The 24,177-nt window shown below is 45.1% G+C and overlaps 1 protein-coding gene across 1 annotated transcript in view; it reads left to right on the forward strand.

Annotated features, from left to right (window-relative positions):
- MYBBP1A (MYB binding protein 1a) overlaps positions 1-24,177 on the forward strand; it is an 80,133-nt gene that overhangs the window by 43,474 nt on the left and 12,482 nt on the right. Inside the window, exon 24 of the mRNA XM_005284468.4 lies at positions 14,408-14,524. Coding sequence (XP_005284525.2) covers positions 14,408-14,524 — 117 coding nt within the window. The remainder of the gene's footprint in view (positions 1-14,407; positions 14,525-24,177) is intronic.

The following is a 24,177-nucleotide window of genomic DNA, read 5'->3' on the forward strand; positions in this document are numbered from 1 at the left end:
AGTGCTTTTGCTTCCCAGACAGCAGCTTTACTGGTGTGATTTTTTATTTTTTTAATAGTTTGAATGTTAAACTTCAAAACTGATACTTGAGTGAATCTGAATTTTAATTTTTCATTATCTGGCTGGTAAGCGTTCTTGAGAGAGATGAAAAGCTCTGTCCATCAATTGCAAAGTCACGATTCTCATTGAGTGAATTGGGGAATACAACTGAAAGAGAGTGCATGGGCAAAATGATAATTAGGAGTTTTTTTTCCTTCCCCCTTTGCATGTATATTGGTCTTAAATCTCTGATGATTTGGCACTAGCAAGGTCTTAATGCAGTAGCCTCATTATGAATCGCCTTGAAATAAACACTGGCACATGCCTCTTGGAATTATGGAAAGGCAGCATTTTGGACCAGGGGGAGCCATCCCGTTCAGGAATTGTTTGGAGGAGAATTTATTGCAGGACACAGGCTTTCTTAGGCATGCAGATGACTTTGGGCACATGAGATGTTCCATGGAGTTTGATGGAGATTACTCGGATGTGTAAAGTTACTCACGTGCCTCAGTGTTAGCAGGATCAGGTCCTTTGTTTCTCAGGAAGAGGAGAAGACTGGGTAAGGAGGGAAGTGGTTGCTAACTCTTTATTATGAGGCTTATGATATTTGACCTTTTTTTCCTAAAGCCCCAGCTACTGCAGTATTCCATGAGGATCTCTGCTTGCATTTAAAATCTAAAGGTTCTAGGGCTCACAGCTGGGGACAAATCACAAGTTTTTTCTTTTTAATTTTGTTTTTGGAGGCTGACTCATGGTTTTTGAACACTTGAGCTGTTGGCAAAGGTGAAAGCACCCAACTAGACCCTTCACGGGGTGGACCAGCTGTGAATGTACAGCACAGCGTATATTTACAGTTCCAATGCTCTTTGTTAACAGCCCAGTCCTGTAGTGAGAGGCTGTAACTAGAGCGAGAGACTGTATTCCTGCACGTGCGAGTTCTGGTCCCAGCTCTACCACTAGTTCACCATATGACCTTGTGCAAGTCACTTAACCTTTCTGACATCAGTCTATTCTCTCTCTTCCCTCCCCCCCCTCCACCCTCTTAAATTTTAGGATAAGAAGATACTGACTTCTGGTGAGGTGAATATTAAGAATGATTGGCCCTTCTGCTTCAGTCAATATTTATCTCAAGGGAAAATAAATCTTTATGTTCAACAGAACAAGAAGTCAATATATGGATTGTTACATCTATTCTGATTAACTTCATCAGACATTTTGGATTGGAGGGAGGGCAAAGGGGATCAGTGTGGATTTTCTTTTCAGAAGTGATTTTATCAATAGCATCTGCCCAGGAATCTATAGTGAAAGAGAAGCAAAAAAATGAGAAGTCCCCTGAAATATTTGAATTTTGCAGGGCCTGGTGCCTGATGATGTGTTGAATTACTAAATAGCCAATGTACTCTGAAAAGTGCCTGGACGGGGGGTAGGCACCTGCTGTATTAGGAATATCTGCTGACTTTAAAAAAAACGAAAATGGTAAAATACTATTTCTGTTACTGAACTCCTGTTAGCTCGGCAGTGACAACTCAGCTACAGGAGAGGCAGCTGGATTCTGTTCCATTGTGTGTTCATGGTGGTTTACTGAGTTCTGATCAGCTACACCTGTGCCCATGGGGCTGCACAGGTGTAACTGAGAACCTGATCAGCAGAACCCCATCCATGGGGGTGTTGTGTAAGATGGAAAGAGCCCAGCTTGAGTCGGAGGGAGTTGCAGGGCCGGCCATTGAGGGGAGGAGGTGGGGGTAAACATCCTTTTACTTGTAAATATTTACTGAATATTTTTCATCTGAAATTGCTGAGAGAGCCTGACCGTGGGACTCCACAATGCCCTTTCTAGGCCTGGTTTGCCGTTGAATGGCCCTTGAAGTCCTCGGAGGGCGATGTTACACACTGTGAGTGGTAGAGGGAGAGCGCTGCATGTACCTTGCCCGTGTTGGCGAAATAATTATATTTTTCAGAGGCACCTAAATTAGACAGTGCTTTGGGGGTCTGCTTTGGGCTCCGGTGCCTGGGAACAAGCAAAGCACCTTGCTCTCCTGTGTTCAGCAGAGCATTAATATTATATGAATGGGAGATTTTTTGTAATGGCATTTAATTCTATTTTTAATGTAATTTTGTGTAAGCTTGTAGTGAAGCTCTGCTCAAAGGCACTAAGTCTGGTCTGATACTTCAGACCTGAGACGATGCAGAGAACACATCAGGAGCTTAAATATTTGCTAATGCTTCATAGCAAACTTTCAAGGGCATTTGTGCTTCTTACTATTATCCACATTTATAAGGCATCTATTACTGCATATTGTGTTCTGTGTTTCTTCTCCTGTTGTAGTTGTGTTTTGTTTTGTTGGGCAATAACTATCATTGCTGTACCACGGCAGTATGGACTACAGCTGTCATGGTGTTTAAAGTAATAGCTGTACTCAGAGCTTCCTACTTTCCTGGTTCCCTGTCATCCTTTAGTAGCTGTGGGCCCTCTCAAATTCATTACTCAGGCAGTGCAGGGATCTCACGCTGGCAAAAAGACCATTCTTTGCCTTTGGAAGCCAGCCTGTCTGTGGGGACAGGAATTCCTCTTTCTATGGAGATTTAAACATTAAATTGAGACTTCATATTGCATCCAAATGTTTGTACCTTTCTGCATGGGAGCAGCACTTGAAAAATCCACTCTCTAGCAGGGAACGAATGGAGTTGCTCTGATCAATGTGGGGGGCCCAAGGTCATCAATTACTCTAGAAGCTAAACTTTAATTTAAACAGAATATCTTCTAGTCTTTGTGGTTGTGAAGAAAGCCTTCTGAGTGTAAATGGATGCAGTGTGGTCTGCCTGTGTCTGCAGACAGACTGCTGCAGTACCTCAGTAGCTGCTCAGAACTCTGCTAGGGGCTGGTGTGTACTACAAAAGTTAAGGATGTTTTTTTCCCCCCTGATGGAGCTTATATTGTCATAACTGTAGTGTGGATACAGTAGTAGCAGTTAAAGGTGCCTTATATTGGTATCGCTTATTCCCCTTCCTGAACCAGAATAAGCTGCATCAGTATAAGCGCTTTTATACCAGTAAAATTGCATGTACACTAGGGGGACGTGTACTCCTTTATCTATACCAGTATAGTTCAAAGTGACAGAACAGCGTAGTGTAGACAAGTCCTAAGTAGCAGCAGAGTGAAAATACCCTGGGGGGCAGTGGTGAAAGAACTTAGACCTTGACACTGCTGTCACTGAGCAGAGGAAGGGGGGGGGGGGGGGGAAGAGAGAGAAGACCAACAAAACAGGGATTGGGGGAGGGATAGAATGGTGGCGATCTCTTCCTCCTTCCAGCAGGTTCTGGAGTGGGTAGAAGAAACTGAAAGATCCTTATCTCTTTCAGCAGCTTTTGGGGAATGAAGTTTCAGATCCATAAAAATGTGAAAGATGGCACCTCCGAAGCAGAGTCTGGGGTAGAAACACCAGTGCCTTTTCCCTGGCCAACAGCTGGCAATACCAGAATTCTCTTACCAGTCATTGCCCTGAACCTCACTGGTCTCTCTTAACTGGTTTAACTCTGCCAAATGGGGTTAGTTCTCCATCTAACAGGTGTCTGGTTATCTGGGTTTGTTTTTCCCCGAGTCCTGCAGCATTGTGAGCTAGTGATTGGGTGTTAAAACTGCAGATGAATCCTGCAGAGTTGGGTTTTTTTGTTTTTGTTTTTTCATTAGGAAGAGGAATCATTGGGACTGGGTGTTACAGCTGTTCATAAGGACAAGGAAAGCTTTGTGTTTACTAAACATTGTTTAACTTGCTTTAAAGACAAGCTTGGGAGGGAGGGAGAGACTGTTTGTATCAGAAAAAAACAATTGACTTAAAAAACATCCATTGATAGTTTGCTCACGCAAGGAGACGCCACACAGATATTCCACATATTGTAGGAGCAAAATGTATCTAGTATGTGATGGGCTTATTTTTAATGTGCTAATAAGCAAGCCGTTGTCAATTATATAAAGGATCTTAGAGTGGAAGGCATCCAGCTGCTTCTCAGGAATCGGCATTATTATTATTATTATTGTTATTGTTATTTTTTAGATGTGGCAGGTACTGTCTGCTTTGGATAATGCAGGGTTGCAGTGCAGAATTGCTCATTCTGAAACCGTGGTAGTGCTTTAAATCATAAAAGCGTAAAGATCTAGGAGTGTATTGGGTGAGATTTCCTTACTTGTCAAAGGTGGTAAAATGTGATGATAAAAGTGCCACTTAAATGCTTCATGTATGGTGATTAAACCAAACTGCAAAATTCTACTCACCCATCCAGCTGAGACAGTAACTTTTTTAAACTGGTGAGTAAAGTATCAATTCCCTCCCCCCCTCCCCCCCCCCCAGTTGCACTAAATTTTTGGCAAGGAGAATTTTGTTCTTGGGCTTGTAAGTTTTTTCCATTGGATTAATCAGTGCTGCTTCTCGAGCACATGACCAGCCCTTTGGTGTGCTTTAGTGAGAGTGGATTTTGTAAAATGTTATATAATGGGCAGTTATGTCAGGTTTAGTGCTTCAGAGAATAAGCTTCTGGCCTCTGAGGTCAGAAATGAATTCCTCCTCCGACCCGTGTACATCACTGCACAATGTCCTTGGTGCTTTTTATGGGATTTTATTTATCTATTTTTTTTTAATTTTTCTAAACTACCACTGCAGCATTTCGCATTGGCCATTCCTGGAGGAATGTGTAATTCAGACCAAAATACATAACTCAGAGGAGATTAGACTGAGGTTGTGTCTACACTTAAACAGCTACAGCGACGCCAGTGTAGCGCTTCAGTGTAGACACTCACTACGGTGACGGAATTCTTCCGTTGACCTAGTGGTATCTACCCCAGGACTTAGGTCAGCTAAACTTCATCGCTCGGGGGCGGTATTTTTTCACACCCGAATGACGTAGCTAGGTTGACCTAACTTTGTAGGAGGAGATCTGGCTTTAATCCCTGGCTCTGCTACACACTCCTCCCTGTATGACCTTAGGCAAGTCACTTCAGCTCTTCCAGGCAGAGATTGTGTCTGGCATTAGAAAAAGGAAGGGTGGGGGGAAGATTCAGAGAAGGGCAACTAAAATGATTAGGGGTTTGGAACGGGTCCCATATGAGGAGAGATTAAAGAGGCTAGGACTCTTCAGCTTGGAAAAGAGGAAACTAAGGGGGGATATGATAGAGGTATATAAAATCATGAGTGATGTGGAGAAAGTAGATAAGGAAAAGTTATTTACTTATTTCCATAATACAAGAACTAGGGGTCACCAAATGAAATTAATAGGCAGCAGGTTTAAAACAAATAAAAGGAAGTTCTTCTTCACGCAGCGCACAGTCAACTTGTGGAAATCCTTACCTGAGGCGGTTGTGAAGGCTAGGACTATAATGGCGTTTAAAAGAGAACTAGATAAATTCATGGAGGTTAAGTCCATTAATGGCTATTAGCCAGGATGGGTAAGGAATGGTGTCCCTAGACTCTGTTTGTCAGAGGGTGGAGATGGATGGCAGGAGAGAGCTCACTTGATCATTACCTGTTAGGTTCACTCCGTCTGGGGCACCTGGCATTGGCCACTGTCGGTAGACAGGATACTGGGCTAGATAGACCTTTGGTCTGACCCAGTACAGCCGTTCTTATGTTCTTATTTTTTTATGTAATGCATATATTCAGCACCTAGTCCAATGGAGCCCTGATCTCTATTGGGGCTTCTTGGCCTACTGTAGGCTAGCAGAGAATAGAATGGCTGAAAGCCTTTCGAACGCATTAGGGACTGCAGTTACCGGGACGTGTTGCTTGTAGGAGGCGAGGTCTCAGCTGACACTGATCTGGGATGGGAGATGTCTGGCTTCTGGGGGCCCAGTTGCAATTATCAAGTGTGCATTCTTAAAAGGTGGACATGATTGAAACTATGATAAAAAACAGTGTCTCAGAAAGAGCATTTCTGCATTGCTGCCCTGATCCAAAGTAGACAGCACTTGCTGTGTCTTAATAATAATAATGCACATTCTCCCAGAAGTGGTTGGATACTTTCATTCTAAACCCCTTTAAATAGCCCCCAAATAAGGTTCTTAGGCTGTCTGGATTCTGTTTGCCTTGCACCAGTAATGCTGAAACAGGATTTTGTTCGCTTCTCAACTTGATCAGAAAAAAAAAAAATACTAATCTTTATCAACAGGCAACTTTTCTTGCTTATTAGCACATTAAAATAATCCCATCGCAGAATAGGCACATTTTGCTTGCTCTTGTGGAATATCTCAGTTGTAGCTCTAGGTTGGAGAAAGCTATTGGTGGTGGCTTCTTAGTCAACCGTTTTATCTCTAAGCTTTTGAATTGGAAAGTGGCTCTTTCTCAAGCCGGTCTTGGAATGAGTTGTTGCTACCCGAGTGTTTTTTCAGTGGCCACGGGAGTTGGATCTCAGTTCTCCATGGCCCTGATCCAGGAATGCATTCTTAATCAGGAGAGCACTTAAGTGGATGCTTCTGTCTTATCAAAGTTAATGGAACTGAAGAACATACCTCAAGATAACTATAACAAGGAGTCTGGTGGCACCTTAAAGACTAACAGATGTATTTGGGCATAAGCTTTCGTGGGTAAAAACCTCACTTCTTCAGATGCTTATGCCCAAATACATCTGTTAGTCTTTAAGGAGCCACCGGACTCCTTGTTGTTTTTGTAGATACAGACTAACACGGCTACCCCCTGATACAAGATAACTATGTACTTATGTGCTACATTGAATAGGAATGGACCTAACCATGTACTTAAGTGCTTTCCTAGAGCGAGGCCTGTATCGTAACATCAGCAGTCTTGAAGACACCAAGGTCTGAATGGGCTGTATAATCCCCCAGTAACCCTGCAGTGATCTCTGCAGGCATGCTTGGAAGGACAGGATAGGGGGAAGTTTGCACTACTGCTGCTGCTCATTCACCGTACTTCCTCCGTCTCCAGGGTTGTGAGTCTGTACTCTCATTCTTGGTTTTTAATTTTTTGTTTCACATTTTGCTTGCTATAATCTGCTGCTGGTCAATCAGTGGCCCATCCTTGTGTGTGTGTTTGTTTGTTAGTTAGGCTCCAGCAACGATCAGGGCCCCATAGCAACATTATTTCTGCCCATTGCGGGGTGGATATGTTACAGGAAACAAGATGGCCCTCTGGATAGGGCATGAGACTGGCAGTCAGAAGACATTGGGCCAGATTCTGTTTTCAGTTACACCATTGTAAATCCAGAGTAATTTCATTGCTTTCCCTGGTGGTGAATCTGTACTGGTCTAACAGTAGAATTTGAACAAAGGTTCTTTCCTGGACTCTCTGTCTCTGATTCACGCTGCGATCTTGAGTTGAATAGATTGCTTTAACATGTCTCGACTTCAGTTTTCCCATCTGTTTTAAACTGAAATAAAATAAGGAGAGGACTGTTTCTTTCAATAGGCCGTTTAATGACCTAGTAATGCAAAATGCTATACACATGGGCATTTATGGTGAAAGAAAATGATGTACACCTCTACCCCGATATAACGCTGTCCTCGGGAGGCAAAAAATCTTACCGCGTTATAGATGAAACCGCATTATATCGAACTCGCTTTGATCCGCCTGAGTGCGCAGCCCTGTTCCCTCTCCCCCCCCCCATCCCCCCGGAGCACTGCTTTACCACGTTATATCTGAATTTGTGTTATATTGGGTCGCGTTATATCGGGGTAGAGGTGTAGTTTAAATACCTGGTTACTTACACAGGCTTACTGGAGGAGCAGAATAAAAACAAATTGTGAATCTTTTCCATTATATTCTTATGTTTGCTGAGTCCGACACCACACTGTGCTGGCATTGTGCGCTCCTCTAGCGAGAGTCGCTATTGTAAGGTAATATAGGCATTGACACGTGGACACGGTCGCAGTTAAGGTTGCTTTGCTGTATAGCCTGACACCTGAGCCCACAGTTTGTATGGCAGCAGTTGGCATCAGTTCTTCAAAATGCCAATTGCCTATTGGACTGCAAAGGTGCTCGGATAGTCGGGTAAAACTTCCCGTACAATTTGCCTTCTCACCAGGGTATGTTAAATCTATCACCAAAATGATAATGGTGCATTACAGCCAGGAAACCGAAGAAGTGGGCTGTAGTCCACGAAAGCTTATGCTCTAATAAATTTGTTAGTCTCTAAGGTGCCACAAGTCCTCCTGTTCTTCTTTTTGCGGATACAGACTAACACAGCTGCTACTCTGAAACCTGAAATTTTAAGTTTAAGATTTTAATTGCTTATTTTTCATGTAATTTTTTTTTATATATTAAAAAAAGTACTGGGTATGATACGCCACAGCCTTCCATCTGTCATTGTTGACACATCTGCCAAGTTGGTAGCATACATTCGGAGTTGCTAGAAATTCTACTTCCGCTCTGCACCTGCCATAGGTGTTGGTATAAAGCAAAATCAGGCCCAGTGTATGTTTTGCATTTTGATTTGCTGAAAAAGTACACCCTCACACCTAAGGGTACGTCTACACTTACCTCCGGGTCCGGCGGCAGGCAATCGATGTTCTGGGATCGATTTATCGCGTCTGGTCTAGACGCGATAAATCGATCCCGGAAGTGCTCGCCGTGACGCCGGTACTCCAGCTCGGCGAGAGGAGTACGCGGCATCGACGGGGGAGCCTCCGCGCCGCGTTTGGACCCATGGTAAGTTGAGCCTCGGTTTTGCCACTTGTAAAATGGGGAGAATAATATGTTTACTTCCCTACCAAGACTGTCTCGAGCCACAACTAAATAAAGGGTCTAATCCCACTCCTAGTGAGGTCAATGACAAAAGCCCTCTGACTCCATTGGGAACAAAGTGGTATTGCTTGTTTCTAAAGTGCCACATACATGCAGAGGGGTAGGAAGATTCGGTGGCGTAGTCGGGGATAGAACTTGAGCGTTGCTGGCCTCTGTCCATGGGCTGAAACTGTTACAGCCACACTCCCTGTAGGGAACTCTCCTGTGTACATGGTCAGTTTTGTTTGCCCTGGCAAACATCCACTTTAAAATGTAAGAATTCCCAGATTAGATCAGGCCAATGGTCCCTCGAGTCCAGTATCCTGTCTCTGACACTGGCCAGGACTCAGAGGAGGGTGCAAAAATCATGGAGGAGCCAGTTATGGGACACACTGCACACAAGAAAAACTGCTTCCTTATCCCGTTCAGCTAGAGGCTGGTCTATGCCCTGAATGTGAGGGTTTATATCCTTTCCAAAACTCTTGGCTTTTTAAACCCTTGCCATTGTGTGAAAATGTTCTGCCAAAAAATAATAATAATAATAATAATTTTGCAGAATGGAAAACAGGCGAATGTCATTGGAAATTTTTTTCTGCACATATTTTTCACAGTTCTAGTAGATGGCAAGTTATTCGGGGCAAGGACAGCATAGAGGTCATTGCTAACTGTAACAGTATTTTTATGTATACACGTGTGCCCAGAGCAGGGCATGTTTCTAAGCATCTACTTACCTAAAAATAAATAGCATTGGCTCTTAGAAATCTTAGATCTCTATAGGTTTTGCTGGTCTCTCTCTCCCTGGCCCACCTCTTGGATTGCCAGCACCATCACTTGGACATGAAAATTTAGGCTACTATTTATTTCTAAGAGTGAATAGTAATTTTAGGTGCCTCAATTTTGTGGCTATCAGCTTGAGTCACCTTTGAAAGAGCTGGGTTCTCAGGAAGTGCTGAGTACCCATTCTCAGAAAATCAGGCCCCCTTATGATGGGCCCCCCAAATCACTAATCGTGTTGTAATCTTAGTGTGTTCCTACATAGATTCCCTTGCTAAATTCTGACACAGTTGAACTCCTTGAGTTCCTTATGCATTATATTCATGTCCTCAGTGTACCTCCTTTCAGCCAAGCTCTGTCCATTAAGGAAATATTACCTATAAAGAGAAGAGAGCAAGTGGTTTTTCAGTGCACCTGAAAGGAAATGGTTTAATTTGAGTTATAACTGTACTTCAGTGACTCTTGTATTCCTTTCCAGCAGACTTCGTTCCCACCCCTCTTAAAGTGTCACAATAAAAAGGAAAAGCTTCCTAGAGCAGCCCACTCAAACAGCAGATTATCCCTTTTAACTTCTCTTAACTTCAGTAGGCGCCCAGGGGCCGTTGTTCTGCAGGCAGCTTTTAATATGTGTCCAGCCTTCAGGTCTGTAGCTTGGCATTTCTCAGGGGGTGCTCTCTGACAATAGATCAGCTTGGTTTAGGCCTATAAAACTATTGCTAAGGGCTGGTAATTTCCAGTCCATTGTGGTGCTGTCACTCACCATCTCAGGCGCCTGCTGAGTTTCAAATCTGAGCACCAGCACGTTTCAGGTGTCCACGATTGTCCCTTTTGTAGAGCTATAGAATCAAAGTTCCATTTTTACGTACTAATAAAATGATATGAACAAGGACCGGTATTTGTACTTCTCTCTAAACAAGAGGTGCTGATATTTGCTGCTGGTTTGTTGCGTTGGTTGGTAGCTCTCATGCTATAATTTGAGACCTGCTGAAGCTGATCAATTTCCTTTCTTTTACCTACTCTCTTCAGGATTGTTTAATTTCTTGCCCTTTCCAAGGACAGTAAAGCATTAATGTTACCAGGCGTGATTTATCAATAGCCACACTTCATAGGTTCATTCAGTACGCAGTCTGCCTGGAGCAGGAGTTTGGTTGTAGAGTAGACAAGGAGGAATGTGGGCCAGGAGATTAAAACCACCTGTGACCGTAATCCTCATTGCAGTAGGTCAACCCGTAACCTCTTAACTCACCAGGCCTCTCACTCTGATGCAGAAGAAGACCTAGTCCCAATGCCAAACTGAAGTCTGTGGGGTAAGATTATGGTTATCTGAAAAGAGGAAAACTGCCACTTGCATTAGCAACCTAGAAGATAAATGGGTGTGATGGGGCTGTGAAGTCTCTTTGAAACTGCAGCCATTACAATTCTACCTGCCCACGGGGCAAATTCCACTGGAATAAAAACAGAAATAGAACTAAACCTTTCTTCCCAGCAAAGGTGGGATTGTTAAGGTTCATGGGCTACAGGAGTGACTCATCTTCAGGGCACATAGCAACCGTGTTGGCAAGAATAGAGACGTATAGTGTGGAACCAGGCTTTTCACTTACGCACAGTAGCTCTGTTAGCTGGGTTATTTAAAAAAAAATTGCAGGAGAGGTCATTTGATTGTTGTTGATTTAACCAGAGTTACAGATTCCTACCACCACGTGCCAGGCAGGCACTCACATACTTCTTGTAATTTACGAGGCAGCTATGGCTTATGAGACCAATTACGGCATGTCTGGGTGCATGCACTGAGTGTAGCGGAGAGCTGCCTTCGTGCAATTATAAAGAGAATAGGTGACCCCTGGAGTAAATGAAAGGCTGTAACTCACTTGAGGGGCCAGACGAGATCATAAACCTTAAGACGTCATCTCTCCTCTTGCAGTTTCAATAACGTTCGTCCAGGCAACTCATCTTGATTGCACCAGGATGCAAGAGAATGGTTCCTTTAAACTGCTCTAACAGCATCTCAGGACTGTAGATTAACTCAAGAGTGCCATCTTGCTTTTGTGTTTTATTTATGTGAAATGCTGATCTTGTGGAGAGTCCTACCAGGGCACCAGTGACAAAGCTGTATTTCAGAGAGCTTAAGTAATTATTGGGTGGGAACATCACAGATCAAAAACAGCATCATCAAAAGTGACTAATAATGACAGGTGCCGTTTTGGATACGTGACTTGAGACCTGAGTGGGACCTGATTTTCAGTAAAGTGCTCAGCACCTGCCCTCCGAATAGCAGGCTTCTATGAAGTGTCTCAAAAGACCTAGTCCCTTGAGAACCTTGCTTGTCATCACCATTTAGCGACAATAGCGGGTGTCACTCGAATAGTTTACATGCCTCCAGCCTGCACCCGAAATTCCAGCAGACATATACACACACATGGTTTTGATTTTTCACCTAGCTAAAATATTGCTGAGTACTCGAACCAAAATTATGCTATGTTCCCGATGATTGTTTTTGTTGGATGTTAATTTGGCGCCAAGTATGGATTTAAAAAAAACCCATCCCTGCTCACTGGCTGGAACTGTCCGTTTTTTAATTTATGAACGTCCCCGTGTGCAAAGGTAAAGCCAGTAACTGCTATTTCATCATTGCCCATTCTCTTCACGCTGGGCCTGATTCTCCTCTCAGGCGCTGTCAATCAGGAATACATTTGATTAGATCAGTGGAGTTCCACCAGCATCACGCAAGCTGCGTCCAGACTGTGGTGTGTAGCTACATGCGTCAGTGAAAGGCTCTGGTTGTGGGGAAAGGCTCTGGCAGCGGGGAGGCAGCAGGACACGTCATGTGAAAAATAGCAGTGTGGATGTTGGAGGCACTGCTTGGGGGTGTCAAGAGTAGGGTACATACCCTAGGGTTCAGGCCTGTCTTTATTCCCTAAGCTCTGCCTCACTGTCTACAGTGCTATTTATATGTGTGGTAGGGGCGTATGCCCTCTACATGCCACCGTGAGAGGTATGCGGCTTAGATGTACCCATCAATACGAACACAGGAATTGCCCTATCGAATGAGAATGATTTTGCATCTAGTCCAGTATCCTGTCTCTAAGAGCAACAATGTTGAGTAGGCGGCTAGAGAAAAACTTACTATCTGGAGAAGTTTCCTCCTAAGCTCCCCTAACTGGAGGCTGGCTTATGCTCAGGACTATGAGGACTTGTATGTTCCTCCCAAGCTCTTGTTTTGTGATTGCTTTACTCCTTACTGTTGTAACTCCGGATGTTCTTATTACCCATAGAAACATCAGATCCTTTTGTGAATACTGCTAAACGAAGTCTCGGGTATCTTGCGTCAATGAGTTCCGCAGGCTATGCACTGCACGAAGGCAAACCAGGCCCCCTCTCTTTGTGGAGTTAAGATGCGGTACATGGTTACAAAATGGAGGCTTTTTTGGGGGGCAGATTCATTATTGATGCAACTCCATTGATTTTCAGTAGTTACACCCTGTTGCTCATCTGTCCACGGTAGGACGCCCCCTTCAAGCTACATGGGGAGTGCACGCACATCAGTCCACCCCCACCCCAGCGGGTGCTACAGGGTGTCCTTCTAGCAGGCCGGCACTCACCTTTCGGCCAGGGTCTCTCAAAACTGTCTCGTCCCTCTCTGTGTCCCCGGGGATGTCACCAAATAACCTGTAGTCAGCAAAAGGGGTTAAACAAAAGAAAGGTAAGGAAAAGCCTGTAAGGAGCTCCCTCCAGAATATGGGCCTCTTACTTCAGAGCGGGTCTAGGAGAATCAAGGTCCACTTCAGAGTTCACTGAGATCCAGTACAAATCTCAGTTCTTTTCCCCTAAAACGGAGGGGTTCTGCATCCTCCTCCTGCGTGTGCAGGGGCCATGCAGGCTGTCAATCCGCGCTCCAGCTTCTCCCGTTGGAGTGGAGTTCCCTCTTTGTAACTCCTCCAGTCCTGGCATGGTGTGCCAGTACCGGGGGCTGTGGCACCCCAACCCAAAGCAGCTCCTTAACCCTTTCCATGCTAGTGCGGGGTTTATATAGCCCATCACACACCCAGATTGAAATTAGCCCTTTGTGACTGTATCTGCGGACAGCAATACGGTGTTTCTACCTGTGGATAGAATTCACTCGCTCTTTTTCTTTCTGACATTTTGTTGTCGGAGAAGTGTCCCTGTTAAATCCTACAGTGTATTTACACTAATTGTTGGTGTTGTGTCTTGATGTGTTTCTTTTGTTTGCTTTGTGCATTGCCTGTACCTAAATGAGGACTTAAAGTAGAATCTCTGGACTAGAGGAGGACACGTGAGAAGGCTGCAAATTCCCATTGGGTTTCTATTGGATACTTCTCTTCAATGGTCCTGTTAACATGTAGGTTTAATGAGTGCGTTTTACTCCAGGGCTAGACTGAGTGCTGCTTTGAGCTGCAATTTCCATCTGGGGCTTCCTTTTGAAATGGAGCATTTGCTAGGCTGCCAGCTCCAATCTCTTACATTTTGTGTGTAATGCATTTACCACCAGAGCTAGAATGCAACAAAAGGTAAAGTGATGAAAAGGTTGCTTATAGATTTATGGAGACTATATATGTTGCAGCGCCATACAAGGTTGATTCTGAAATAACAGTGATCTCTCCACCCGTTTGACTCCCATTTTAAATGCATCCATTCTACTGAATAATTCCAGTCTGTGACTCAAATGCCTTGTGTTAGGAATGACTCTGAAAGGGAGAATGAATGTTTTGTGACAAAGCATTAACTGTGCTGGTGAGTCTAATGCGGACCATCCCCATATTTAGCTGAGGGGTTTCAGTGGTCTGTAGGTAGCTAATGCCATCCACCAAAAAGAACGGAGTTTAAAGTGTCCCTCTTTTCCTTCCAAATTCCAGGCGCAGGCGTGTATGCTTCTCCAGAGGGCCCTGCAGACTCGGGATTTGAAGCTCTCCATGACGACGGAGGAGGAGTGGGAGGAGCTGATCAGAGAGAGTACCAATCAGATCACAGAGGTAATGAGAACCAGCAGGTTAAACGTGGGTAGTGCCCACTGGATGCCTTTTCTGCACCTGTGCCTCATGGGCTCCTAGGGCCAAATTCAGATGCAGTACAATTGTTTTGGCTCCATTAAATTGACTTCCGTGCATTTGCACCCACTTACATTTGATCTGAATCTGGACTCCCTAGTACCTAGCGAATGCTTTCTTTGGTGTTCATGCCACATGAACTCCTGCATGCTGTAGTACATGGCTGTTTTGTATCATATATAACAGGCCTGGGATGCTTGGCTGTAGGTCTGATACAAGAGGGAGTGGATCCAAGTGGAAGAGGCTAAGCATGAGGAATAAACTTGCCTGGATCAGAACATTTTAGGCATTTTAGATTCAATACACAGATGACATTTTGCATGTACCTTTCCTTGAAGAATCTCGAGGGGCATCATAAATATTAATTTAACTTCGCCAAACCTCAAAGTTAGACCTGTTTTACAACTAGATAAACCTGTAAGGCAAAGAGGTAAAGTGACTTGCGTATGGTCACAAGTGGAACCAAGATTTAGAACCCAGGAGTCCTGGCTCCTGGTCCCCTGGCATAGCCCCGGACCACTCGCTGCTAATGGCAGATGGATATTTGCCAAGAGAACCCTCAAATCATTTGTTCTAAAAATAGAATGATGCAAAGATTGCAGCACAGCTAGAGCGAAAGAATGATGGGTCCACGCTGATTCTGGTGCTTTAGGAGTGAGTGTTCCGAAACGTTACAAGAGGTGGTCTCAATGAACAGATGGGGCTTAATTTCAGTGACTCATATTGGTTAAGGTCTTACCTGTATTACTATCCTCTCTCTGAGTATAGCTTTCATTCTTCGCGCATTTGTAATTGGTTAGGATGGTCTTAAGTTTCTATGGCAATAAGCAATATTAGAATGTTGGCAACAGATAAAATAGATTTGCTTGGAATTCTTGTTCCTACTCGCTGAAGAAAAATTCTAAGAAACTCAGGGATGACCCTTGTAGTACTTTCAAGAAATCAGGGAGTCTTGGGTTTCAGCGAAATGCATTTTTTTAATGATTACATCAACAACACAATGGGCAGAATCAGATCAGCTATCTTCCTCAGCAAACCTTCTGTGTCACCAGGTCTCTCTCTAGCCAGCAGCCCCTGTTCTATACCTGCAGGGCTCACAAGAGGGCCCTACGTCACATTAGTGATACCCATTGAATTTTACGATGCCTCCATATCATTCAGTTCAGGATCCAATGTTAGAACAAACTTTGGTAGCAACATGAGCTGTTGCTGAGCGGAATGATTCTTCATCCCTTTCCATTTCTGCGGATGTTTGCATATTAACAAAAATTGCCACAATGTGGTTCAGGTAGATGGAGATTTTTCAAGGAATCCTAAAGGAATTAAACTCCCACTGAATGTCAATGGTATTTGGGCACCTAACTCCCTATGGCTGGAAAATCCCAGCTGTAGGGTCTGAATCTCCAATGCCATGCGCCAGTTTTATACCAGTGTAACTTCTTTGAAATCAGTGCATTTACATTGGTGTATAACTGACATCAAGAATTGCCGAACTAGCCCCATAAAATGCTGGTGAGCAAATACACGGTGTATAATTCCTAATTTCTTGTAAAAATTATTTGCCTGTTTCCGGTGTAGTTGAGCGATTTAGTGCATTGTGAGGTTGAACGTTGTGCCAGAAAATTGTTTCCAACGTTACAAACCCTGTAACAGACCTTGCTGCCAAAAGAGCACCAGGTGTTGTGGGGTGTTATTGTACTGAGTAACATAGACAGTGCCTGACTGATAGCACTGGAAATGTGCAGTGGCTTGATGGTCTAGTGGAAACTTTCTTAGCAAGTGGGCACAGGTTCAAATCCTGGCTTATCTCCAGGAGAAAAAGGCGCATGGCAGATCCAGCGGTTAGACGCTGAAGCTGGACAAATTTGGACTATGAATAAGGCACACATTTTTAAGTGATGGTAATTAACCAGTGGGACAACTTACCTAGGACCGTGGTGGGCTCTCGGAGTTTCCAAGGGCGTGTCTGTACTTTGAGCTGGGGGTGTGAGGGGACACACTGGCGAGAGCTCTCATCAAGCTGATGTGCTTAAAGAGACTGTTCCTGCTGTGGCAAGAGCAGCAGGGGGGCAAGCCACCCCGAGCGCGGACCTAGCTGTGTCTCTGACAGTCACATCCTTGGTGCCTTTCTTGGCGCTTTCTGCCGCGGCTGCAGTCTGTGTGGAGCTGGGAATTGTTGATCTCCACCTCAAAGTTCTAGACGTGCCCTCAGTCAAGACTGGACATCTTCTTAAAAAAAGAGGCTCTAGTTCAAACAGATGTGAGGGGCCGTGATGCAGTCGCTTTTGGGTGAGGTTCTTTGGCCTGGCTTGTGCAGGAGGTCAGACGAGGGGGTATCATAATTCTTTCTGGCCTCAAAATCTAGGAATGCCTTTGTTAGCTACTGACTAGGTAGGGCATAGGAAGAGACAGGAGGAGGTTCCTGCTCCCTAGGGGATTCAGTCTCAATGGCCTGCTCAGCCCATGATCCCTCTACAAACTCGGGTGCCCTTCAGTGCCTGCTGTGTCAGGCTTCTGAGATGTGTCCACTGGGAACAGGACTGAGAGCGGTAACCCATTACGTACCGGCAGCTGGGAGGTGGTAACAGAACTCGCTCGCTACCGGCGGGAGGTCGGATTTAGACGTGAACGGCTCAATAGTCTCCAAATATCCTGCACCGCCTCCTGAGCCATCCGTTTCCCAAAGCGGTGACGGTGTGAGTACAGGGTCTGAAATAACTTGAAAAGCCTGAACTTTTAAGTGGCTCTTTGCTAATGCGTACGCCGGCTGTTTAAACACCAGCACGGCTCGCCGGGGAGCTGTGGTCAGGAGGGTTGAGTTCCGTTCTAGCAGCTGTCAGTCAGGTTTTCAGCAGCAATGCCAGTGATTTCCCAGATTGAAGTTGGCCGCAGCAGGGCAAGGGCGGCAGGAGAGGACTGGAAGCCGTTTTCTGTGTTTTGCTTTCCCATCTTGTCTTGCCTCGGTGATTGCGTTACACGCCTCCAGATCGGAGATCTGCTTTGCGATGGCCATGGATTGCCGCACAGGAAGGGAGCCATGTGAGAGAGCTGCGTCCGGGGATATTATTGCAATATCTGTGTGTCCCTGTGCAAAACTAAAAGGCAAAAGAGGGAGAATCAGTTGTTTGGAAACCTTAAATGATGAGACAGCTGCTTGAAATAGCAGCCCTGACTGCTGCAGGGCTCTGCCTCTTTTATTTATATAAGCTTCCTTGACCTCGTTTGTTCCCAAGCTATTTACACACACTTAAAAACATGCACAACACAACGGCTGGGGATTTGTGTTCACCCTCTCCCCAGCCCTTGTGATGGTGCCTCGCAGATGGCAGGACAGCCAGATACTTCGGAGAGGATTTGATCTTGCACAAACCATGTTTCCTGTGTGTGTGCCCACTCCCTCCGGGCGCTGAAAGGGAATCTCTCCACTGCGCCTCCATACAGCCGGAGCAAACGGCCGTGCATGCACAGAGCTGTCCATGGAGGGCCCCTAGTGAGGGTGGAACTCTGTGCAAAATAGTTAATGGTGCAGCACTTTTTGTTCTCCTCATTCCACGGCGGGTACTTTTTAAAAAATATAATATTACTGCAGCTTTTAAAGTTGCCCTAATTTGGGGACCTAGACAACATGACGGTGTTGCCAATGAAAAAGGAATAATAATACTTGCCACTCTACTAGCTCCATTCACCTGAGGCTCTCAAAGAGTCTTAGCGATGTTTATTAATAGTAATAATAATAATAGTACTGGTTCTTACATGACTGATGAAAAGTGCTGATCTGAAAGCACACTAAATAAAAACCATTTCACTGAAACCCAAGACTCCCAGCTTCCTGAAGAGTAGCACAAACATCATTATCCCTGTTTTGCAGATGGGGAAATTGAGGCACAGAGACATGAAGTGACTTGCTCATGGTCATGCAGTGGGCCAGTGGCAGAGCCAGGAATAGAACCCAGGTCTCCTGAGTCCCAGTCCAGTGCTCTCGCCACTACTGCTTCCCCATTAAACCTCGCAACCGCACCGTGTTAGAGAAGTAGCATTATCCCCAATTTGCACATGGAGAAACTAAGGCACCATGTTCTCAAATGAATTACTCAGGGTCACACAGCAAGTCCAGTGGCAGAACCTAGGACTCCTGACTTCCCGGCCAGGAGATCCCTCCACACTCGCTATATGTTTTCATGGAGCGGGGGTCGTGTATACATTGGCTTTGCAATTTATTGGCCAAATTGCTAGCTGATGTCATTACATTATAAAGATCTCATTTCAGATGCAGCTGCCCTGAATTCTCCTCACCTTGGTGCATCCCCTCACCCTCTTGTATCCGTAGAGCTCAGTTTTCTCTTTGTCCTCCTACTCTGCTGCTGTCCTGCCTTTAAAGTAGTCTCAGAGCCAGTGACCCATTGACAAAATTTGGTTAGGAGCCAATGTAATTCTAGATCTTGGACAGACTGAGTGCATTTGTGGGGTACGCCCTTACCAGAGACTGCACTTGCTTTTCTGTGGCCAAGTCTCTCATGCTATATGGCCAACCCCCCCATCAACTCTTGCATAGGATGCTGCAGCTGAGGTTGTAAGTAGTTGTTGAGAGTTGAAAGCCAGAGGGAAGTGGAAAAGAGTCATGAGATGTGTCACTGGAAAATTGGTACGTTTATTACTGAGCTTTTGTGGAAAACCTGTCCGTGAAGGTGAGTCTTTTCTTGGCTCGTAAACGGTGGTTTGTTGGTTGGGGTGTGGGGTTTTTTTTGTTTTGTTTTTGATCTGCCTTCTCCTGTAAGTACATCCTGGGATGGCCTGGATTCTTTTTAATTTCCTATCAACGTAGCATCCTGTACAAAGGGAAGGGTCAGCAGGCAGCGTTGCTGTTCCTGTAGTCAACCCATCGCTGTGCTGAGATACCGCATCAGACCGTTAGCCTGTCTACCCTGGAATGAAGACTCTGGCTATAGCCAGTAACTGAGGTGTTCAGAGGAAAGTGCAAACGTCCCATGCTGTGATACACCTATTAGTGTGTGTCTGAACCCCTCCACCCCCATGGGTGATCATTTTAGGCCTTGTCTACATGCAAAAGTTTATTTTTTGTTGTTGTTGGTTTTTTTCCCCCTATATAACCTGAGGCGTGAATTTAATGTTGATCTAGTTATGCCATTATAACACCCCATGCGGACGCTTTCTTATTCTGGTATTAGAGTGGCTTTTGGGGGTTAGTTTATGTTGCTTAGGAAGAGGTTTAAGCTACACTGGAAAAAAACACTAGTGGGATTAGAGTTTTCACACGAGGGGAGAGAGTGAAACCATATAACTGGTAAAACTTTCCCATGTAGACCAGCTTTAGTCTCCAGAGTGCATGACATTTGATAACCTGTGTTGGTGTCTTAATTTGCACGACTGTGAAAATCACCAAGTCCTGTTTTAAAAGTCCAGCCGCAGTGTTTGTCCTGATGATCTCTGAGCCGGTGAGTCCCTGTGTGTGTCTGTGAGCACATCTAGGCAGCAGTCTGTGTGGATGTGCCTGTGCTAGCTATACGCTAGCCAGCTTGCTGAATGGCTGTGCAGATGCAGCAGTGCTGTTAAAGTGCTCTGTGCACACTAAATATTGCTGGGGAAGCGTTCAGTCATGTTTATTCCATCCCCTGCACTCTGGCTGTCCTACAGTGTGTCTTTTTCGGTAGTGTTATATGGCTTTAAAACACCCCCAATGCTTTAAACTCAGAAAAAAATAAAAATTTTCCGCATGAACTTGTTTTTGCAGATTTTTTTCCATGTCTGCCAAAATAAACGTTGCAGAGAAAATGCAGAGTCCTCCAGTGATGCTCTTTTGAGCGGGATCTGTTTGGTCTCTCATGTGGCCAGGGACAAAAGAGGGTCTGATTCGCTTCCTTCCCCGCTCATTAACGACCATGTCCCCACTAACACTGGTCCTTTCCAGGCTAAGTAATTCTGCCCTGCCATCCCGGCCTGCACCACCTGCTTCCTGCATGCATATAACTGGGCAGCATGGAATTCACCCCGCTTTCTGCACAACCTCTATAAATGGGCAGGAAGGGAAATACATTTTGAGGTTTGAGCCTAATTTCTCCCCAGGCATTCTGGGGAGGAGATAATATGCTGCCTCCTCCATAGTGTTGGTGGTAGCTACCGTATTGTTCGGGAGTATGGTTTGACAGCCCTTCCTTAACGTACAAATAGAGAAGAGTCCTCCGATTCCACAGATGCTTCCTATGCTGAACCTGTTCCGTGGGAAACAGAGGTCGTCTGTCTTCAGGCCTATCCATTTGAAACCTTTTGTCCTTGCTGAAATTAAATGATTGAGCAAACTGTAGTTGGTTGGGGCCAAAGATGATGAGTGCAGGGGCTTGGTGGAAGTGTTGTGCTTTTGTATCCGTGAGGTCCTAGGTTAGGGCCTGGCTCATCTGTTGCAGAAGTAGTGAAAATCCGCCGGAGAGGTAGGGATTAGGATGCCGCAAGCTCCTTGAGTGACCTTAATCAAGTCACTTAGCCTCTCTGTGCCTCGGTTCCCCATCTGTAAAATGTGGATAGTAGCATTTCCTTACTCTCGGGTATCGTGAGGATAAATACGTGAGAGATTATGAGGCGCTCAGATAGCATGGTGATGGGTCCCATAAAAGTACCTAAGATTGAATGCTTTGGGTATTTTTTTATTAGGCTGTTGGTTTTTTTTTTTTTTTTTCTTGGCCCTAACTAGAGGAATCCTTTCGACGTGTGAATCTCTGTGTAACCATGAGGAAGTGAACTTCTCTCCAAACATGAGTGGACTTCCCGTAATTTGAAAAGCTCGCGGAGCTGTTTGCTGGTGCTGGAAAATAACCTTTAAAGCCGGAGTTTCCTTAAAGCAGTGTCGGGGTGTACCAGGGGATGTGAGGCAGTGAAAGGTGCGTGTCTGCTGCAGACATCTGGCATCGTGCTCCATCACTAATTGGTACATCCATCCATCAGCAACCAGGTCTGTTGTGTGGGAGGAGGGAAGGACGGAGAGAGCGCGCGGCGTGTGGAAAGAATGCAGCTTGGCTGTGGGGTTTGTTTGACTGAATGGAAGATCCACCTGACGGAGCGGTGACTGATACGTCAGGGTGAAGGGCTGTTTGTTTTGTACAACAAAGTATGCTGGAGGGTGTGCCAGAGATGTAGAATTTTGAACTGGTGCCAGAGCCCTGAGCTAGGAAACCGGCCCTCCTCTCTCAGTAACAGAATGATCATCTGGGATATCGCTGTGTTTCGCATCAGCCTAGACTAACAGTTCCCATTTCAAAAGTACCAGGCAAGAAGCTGTATTGCTTGGGGCTCCCTCAGGCGGCAGAGCGACCCACGCTGAAATGTAAAGGCTTTGAGAAGTGTTGAACTTGTAGGGCCTGTTTCACTGCCTTGGTGTCTTTCCACTGACCACCCCCCCCCAGGTATCCGTAGGAAGGAAAGGTATATCTCAGGTTTGGGTACTGGCCTTGGATTCTGGAGATGCCGGTTCAACTCCTGCTCTGCCTGTGTGTGTGTGTGTGAGAGAGAGAGAGACAGACAGACAGACATCTCAGAGCCTGGGCTCCAGCCTGAGACCAAACATCTACGCAGCTATGTTTAGCCCTGGGAGCTCAAGTCAGTTGCCCTGGGCTCTGAGACTGGGTGCTGTGGGGATTTGCATTGCAGTGTAGATACACTCTCTGTCTCTGATCCCCACCTGTACAATGGGCATCTTAGCATTGCCCCACCTCACAGAGATGCTATGATTAAAGACAGCAAGGTGCTCAGATGCTACTGGAAGTACCTGAGAGAGAGAGACACAGCTTGGGTTTTGGATCAGCTCAGCTATTTGTTTTTTTAAACACCTAATGTAAGTTAAAGCTCTTGGCAGTAGGAGGAAACTCAAGGTCTTACACATTTTATACTGCCAAGGCTCTGGCTCTGCAAACCCCTGCATGCAAGGTGGCTCCCCATTGACTTCAGTGGAGCCCTGCACAAGGGCAGAGATCCAGCAGCACAAAGCAGCAGGATCGGGTCCCGGGTCTGTATTTTGTTCTGTTTTGTAAAGGTCAGATTTGTAGCTGGTTGAGGAGTGTGACTGCTCCTGATTTCACTAAGTTACCATCATGGTGCTTGCAAATCGGGTAACTGCGTGTACACCGTGTATCTGTCTTACCTGCAGGTTTAGTTACCTTGAGTTATACCTGGCATAATTACCACAGGAATTGTGTCTCCAGACTGGGTATGCAAGTGTGTGCCAATTTGGCCCCAAGAGTTATACTAAACATGGGAGCGAGCATGTGACCTGTTCTTCAGAGGGAAGTTGAGGGCATTTCCCTTCTGCTTTCCCTTCCCTTCTGAAGTTTCCTGGCTACAAATGTGCAATAACTTCCTAGCCTGGGACTATATTTCTCTTTTCCTGTGTGTGTGTGTGTGTGTGTGTGTGTGTGTGTGTGTGTGTGTGTGTTTCTCTATCTCCTTGGTATATGCTTTGTGTTACCACTTCTATGGAGGTTACATGTGCTATTTACTGTCAGTTGTACTTCCATGACCCCCCACTCCTGTAGTATCTGAGTACCTCATGATCTCCAGTGTCCTCACCGCTGTGATGTAGCCATGTGCTATTATCCCCATTTCACAGAGAGACATTGAGGCACATAGATACTTGCCTAGGATTATACAGGAAGCCTATGGCTGAGCAGGGAATTTGAACCCAGGTGTCTCAAGTCCCAGGCTAGCCCCCAAACCATCGGACTGTACTTCCTCCTACTCTGTTCCTCTGTTGAAGACTGTTTTTGTGTCTCTCACTGGCTTTAGTAACACAGGAAAAATAATGAATTGGAAAATTCCAGTTGTGCTTTGCACTCCAGACAGCAGCCCTATGCGCGGTAAGGCTTAGAATAAGAAATGCCAGACGCTGGCAATGGCAGAAGCCTTCAGAGGCAGCAGATCCCCTGTGTAGCCACCTCTACCATTTGGACATAAGCAGGACGAGGCAGAGACTGTGCTGCTGGTATTTGGCTTGGAGTGAGATGGGAATTCCAGCTGTGAAAACTGCCTTCATATTTTTTCCTCTTGGAGAATGACCTGCCCAAATATGCTGACAACTCAGATATGCTAGAATGATTAACTGGCGAAGGTGTTGCTGAGCTGAAATCTGAGCTGAGTTTCCTTGTTAAGTGGCACTGGTGGTTCTTAGGGTAGCGACAATGGAAACAATCGGAAATACTGCGATTGGCCAATAGTGCCAGTGTGGACATAAAGGGTATAAACAGCATTTCCCATGATGGTTAGAGAGGGTGACGGGGTAATTTGATCAATAAGCTGTCCTTGTGAAGGATCTTGAACTACAAGTTCCATAACCTTGGACAAGTCATTTCACCTCTCCATGTCTCTGTTTTCCCTTGTATAATAGGAGGATATTTATCAACTTTGCAGGGGTTTCGTTAGTATCTCGCAAGGATGCTACAGATGCCTGAAGTATTGTTAGAATAGTTACATATTTGCTGTATATGCACTGTGCCCTTTGTTGTTTGGTAATCACTTTTGCTTTACATTTGTAAAATATATTTTAAAAGTTTGAGCGTTCAGTAGTAGAAATTGCACTC

The sequence above is a fragment of the Chrysemys picta genome, chromosome 19 (genome assembly GCF_011386835.1).
Source record: "Chrysemys picta bellii isolate R12L10 chromosome 19, ASM1138683v2, whole genome shotgun sequence".
Lineage (NCBI taxonomy): Eukaryota > Metazoa > Chordata > Testudines > Emydidae > Chrysemys > Chrysemys picta.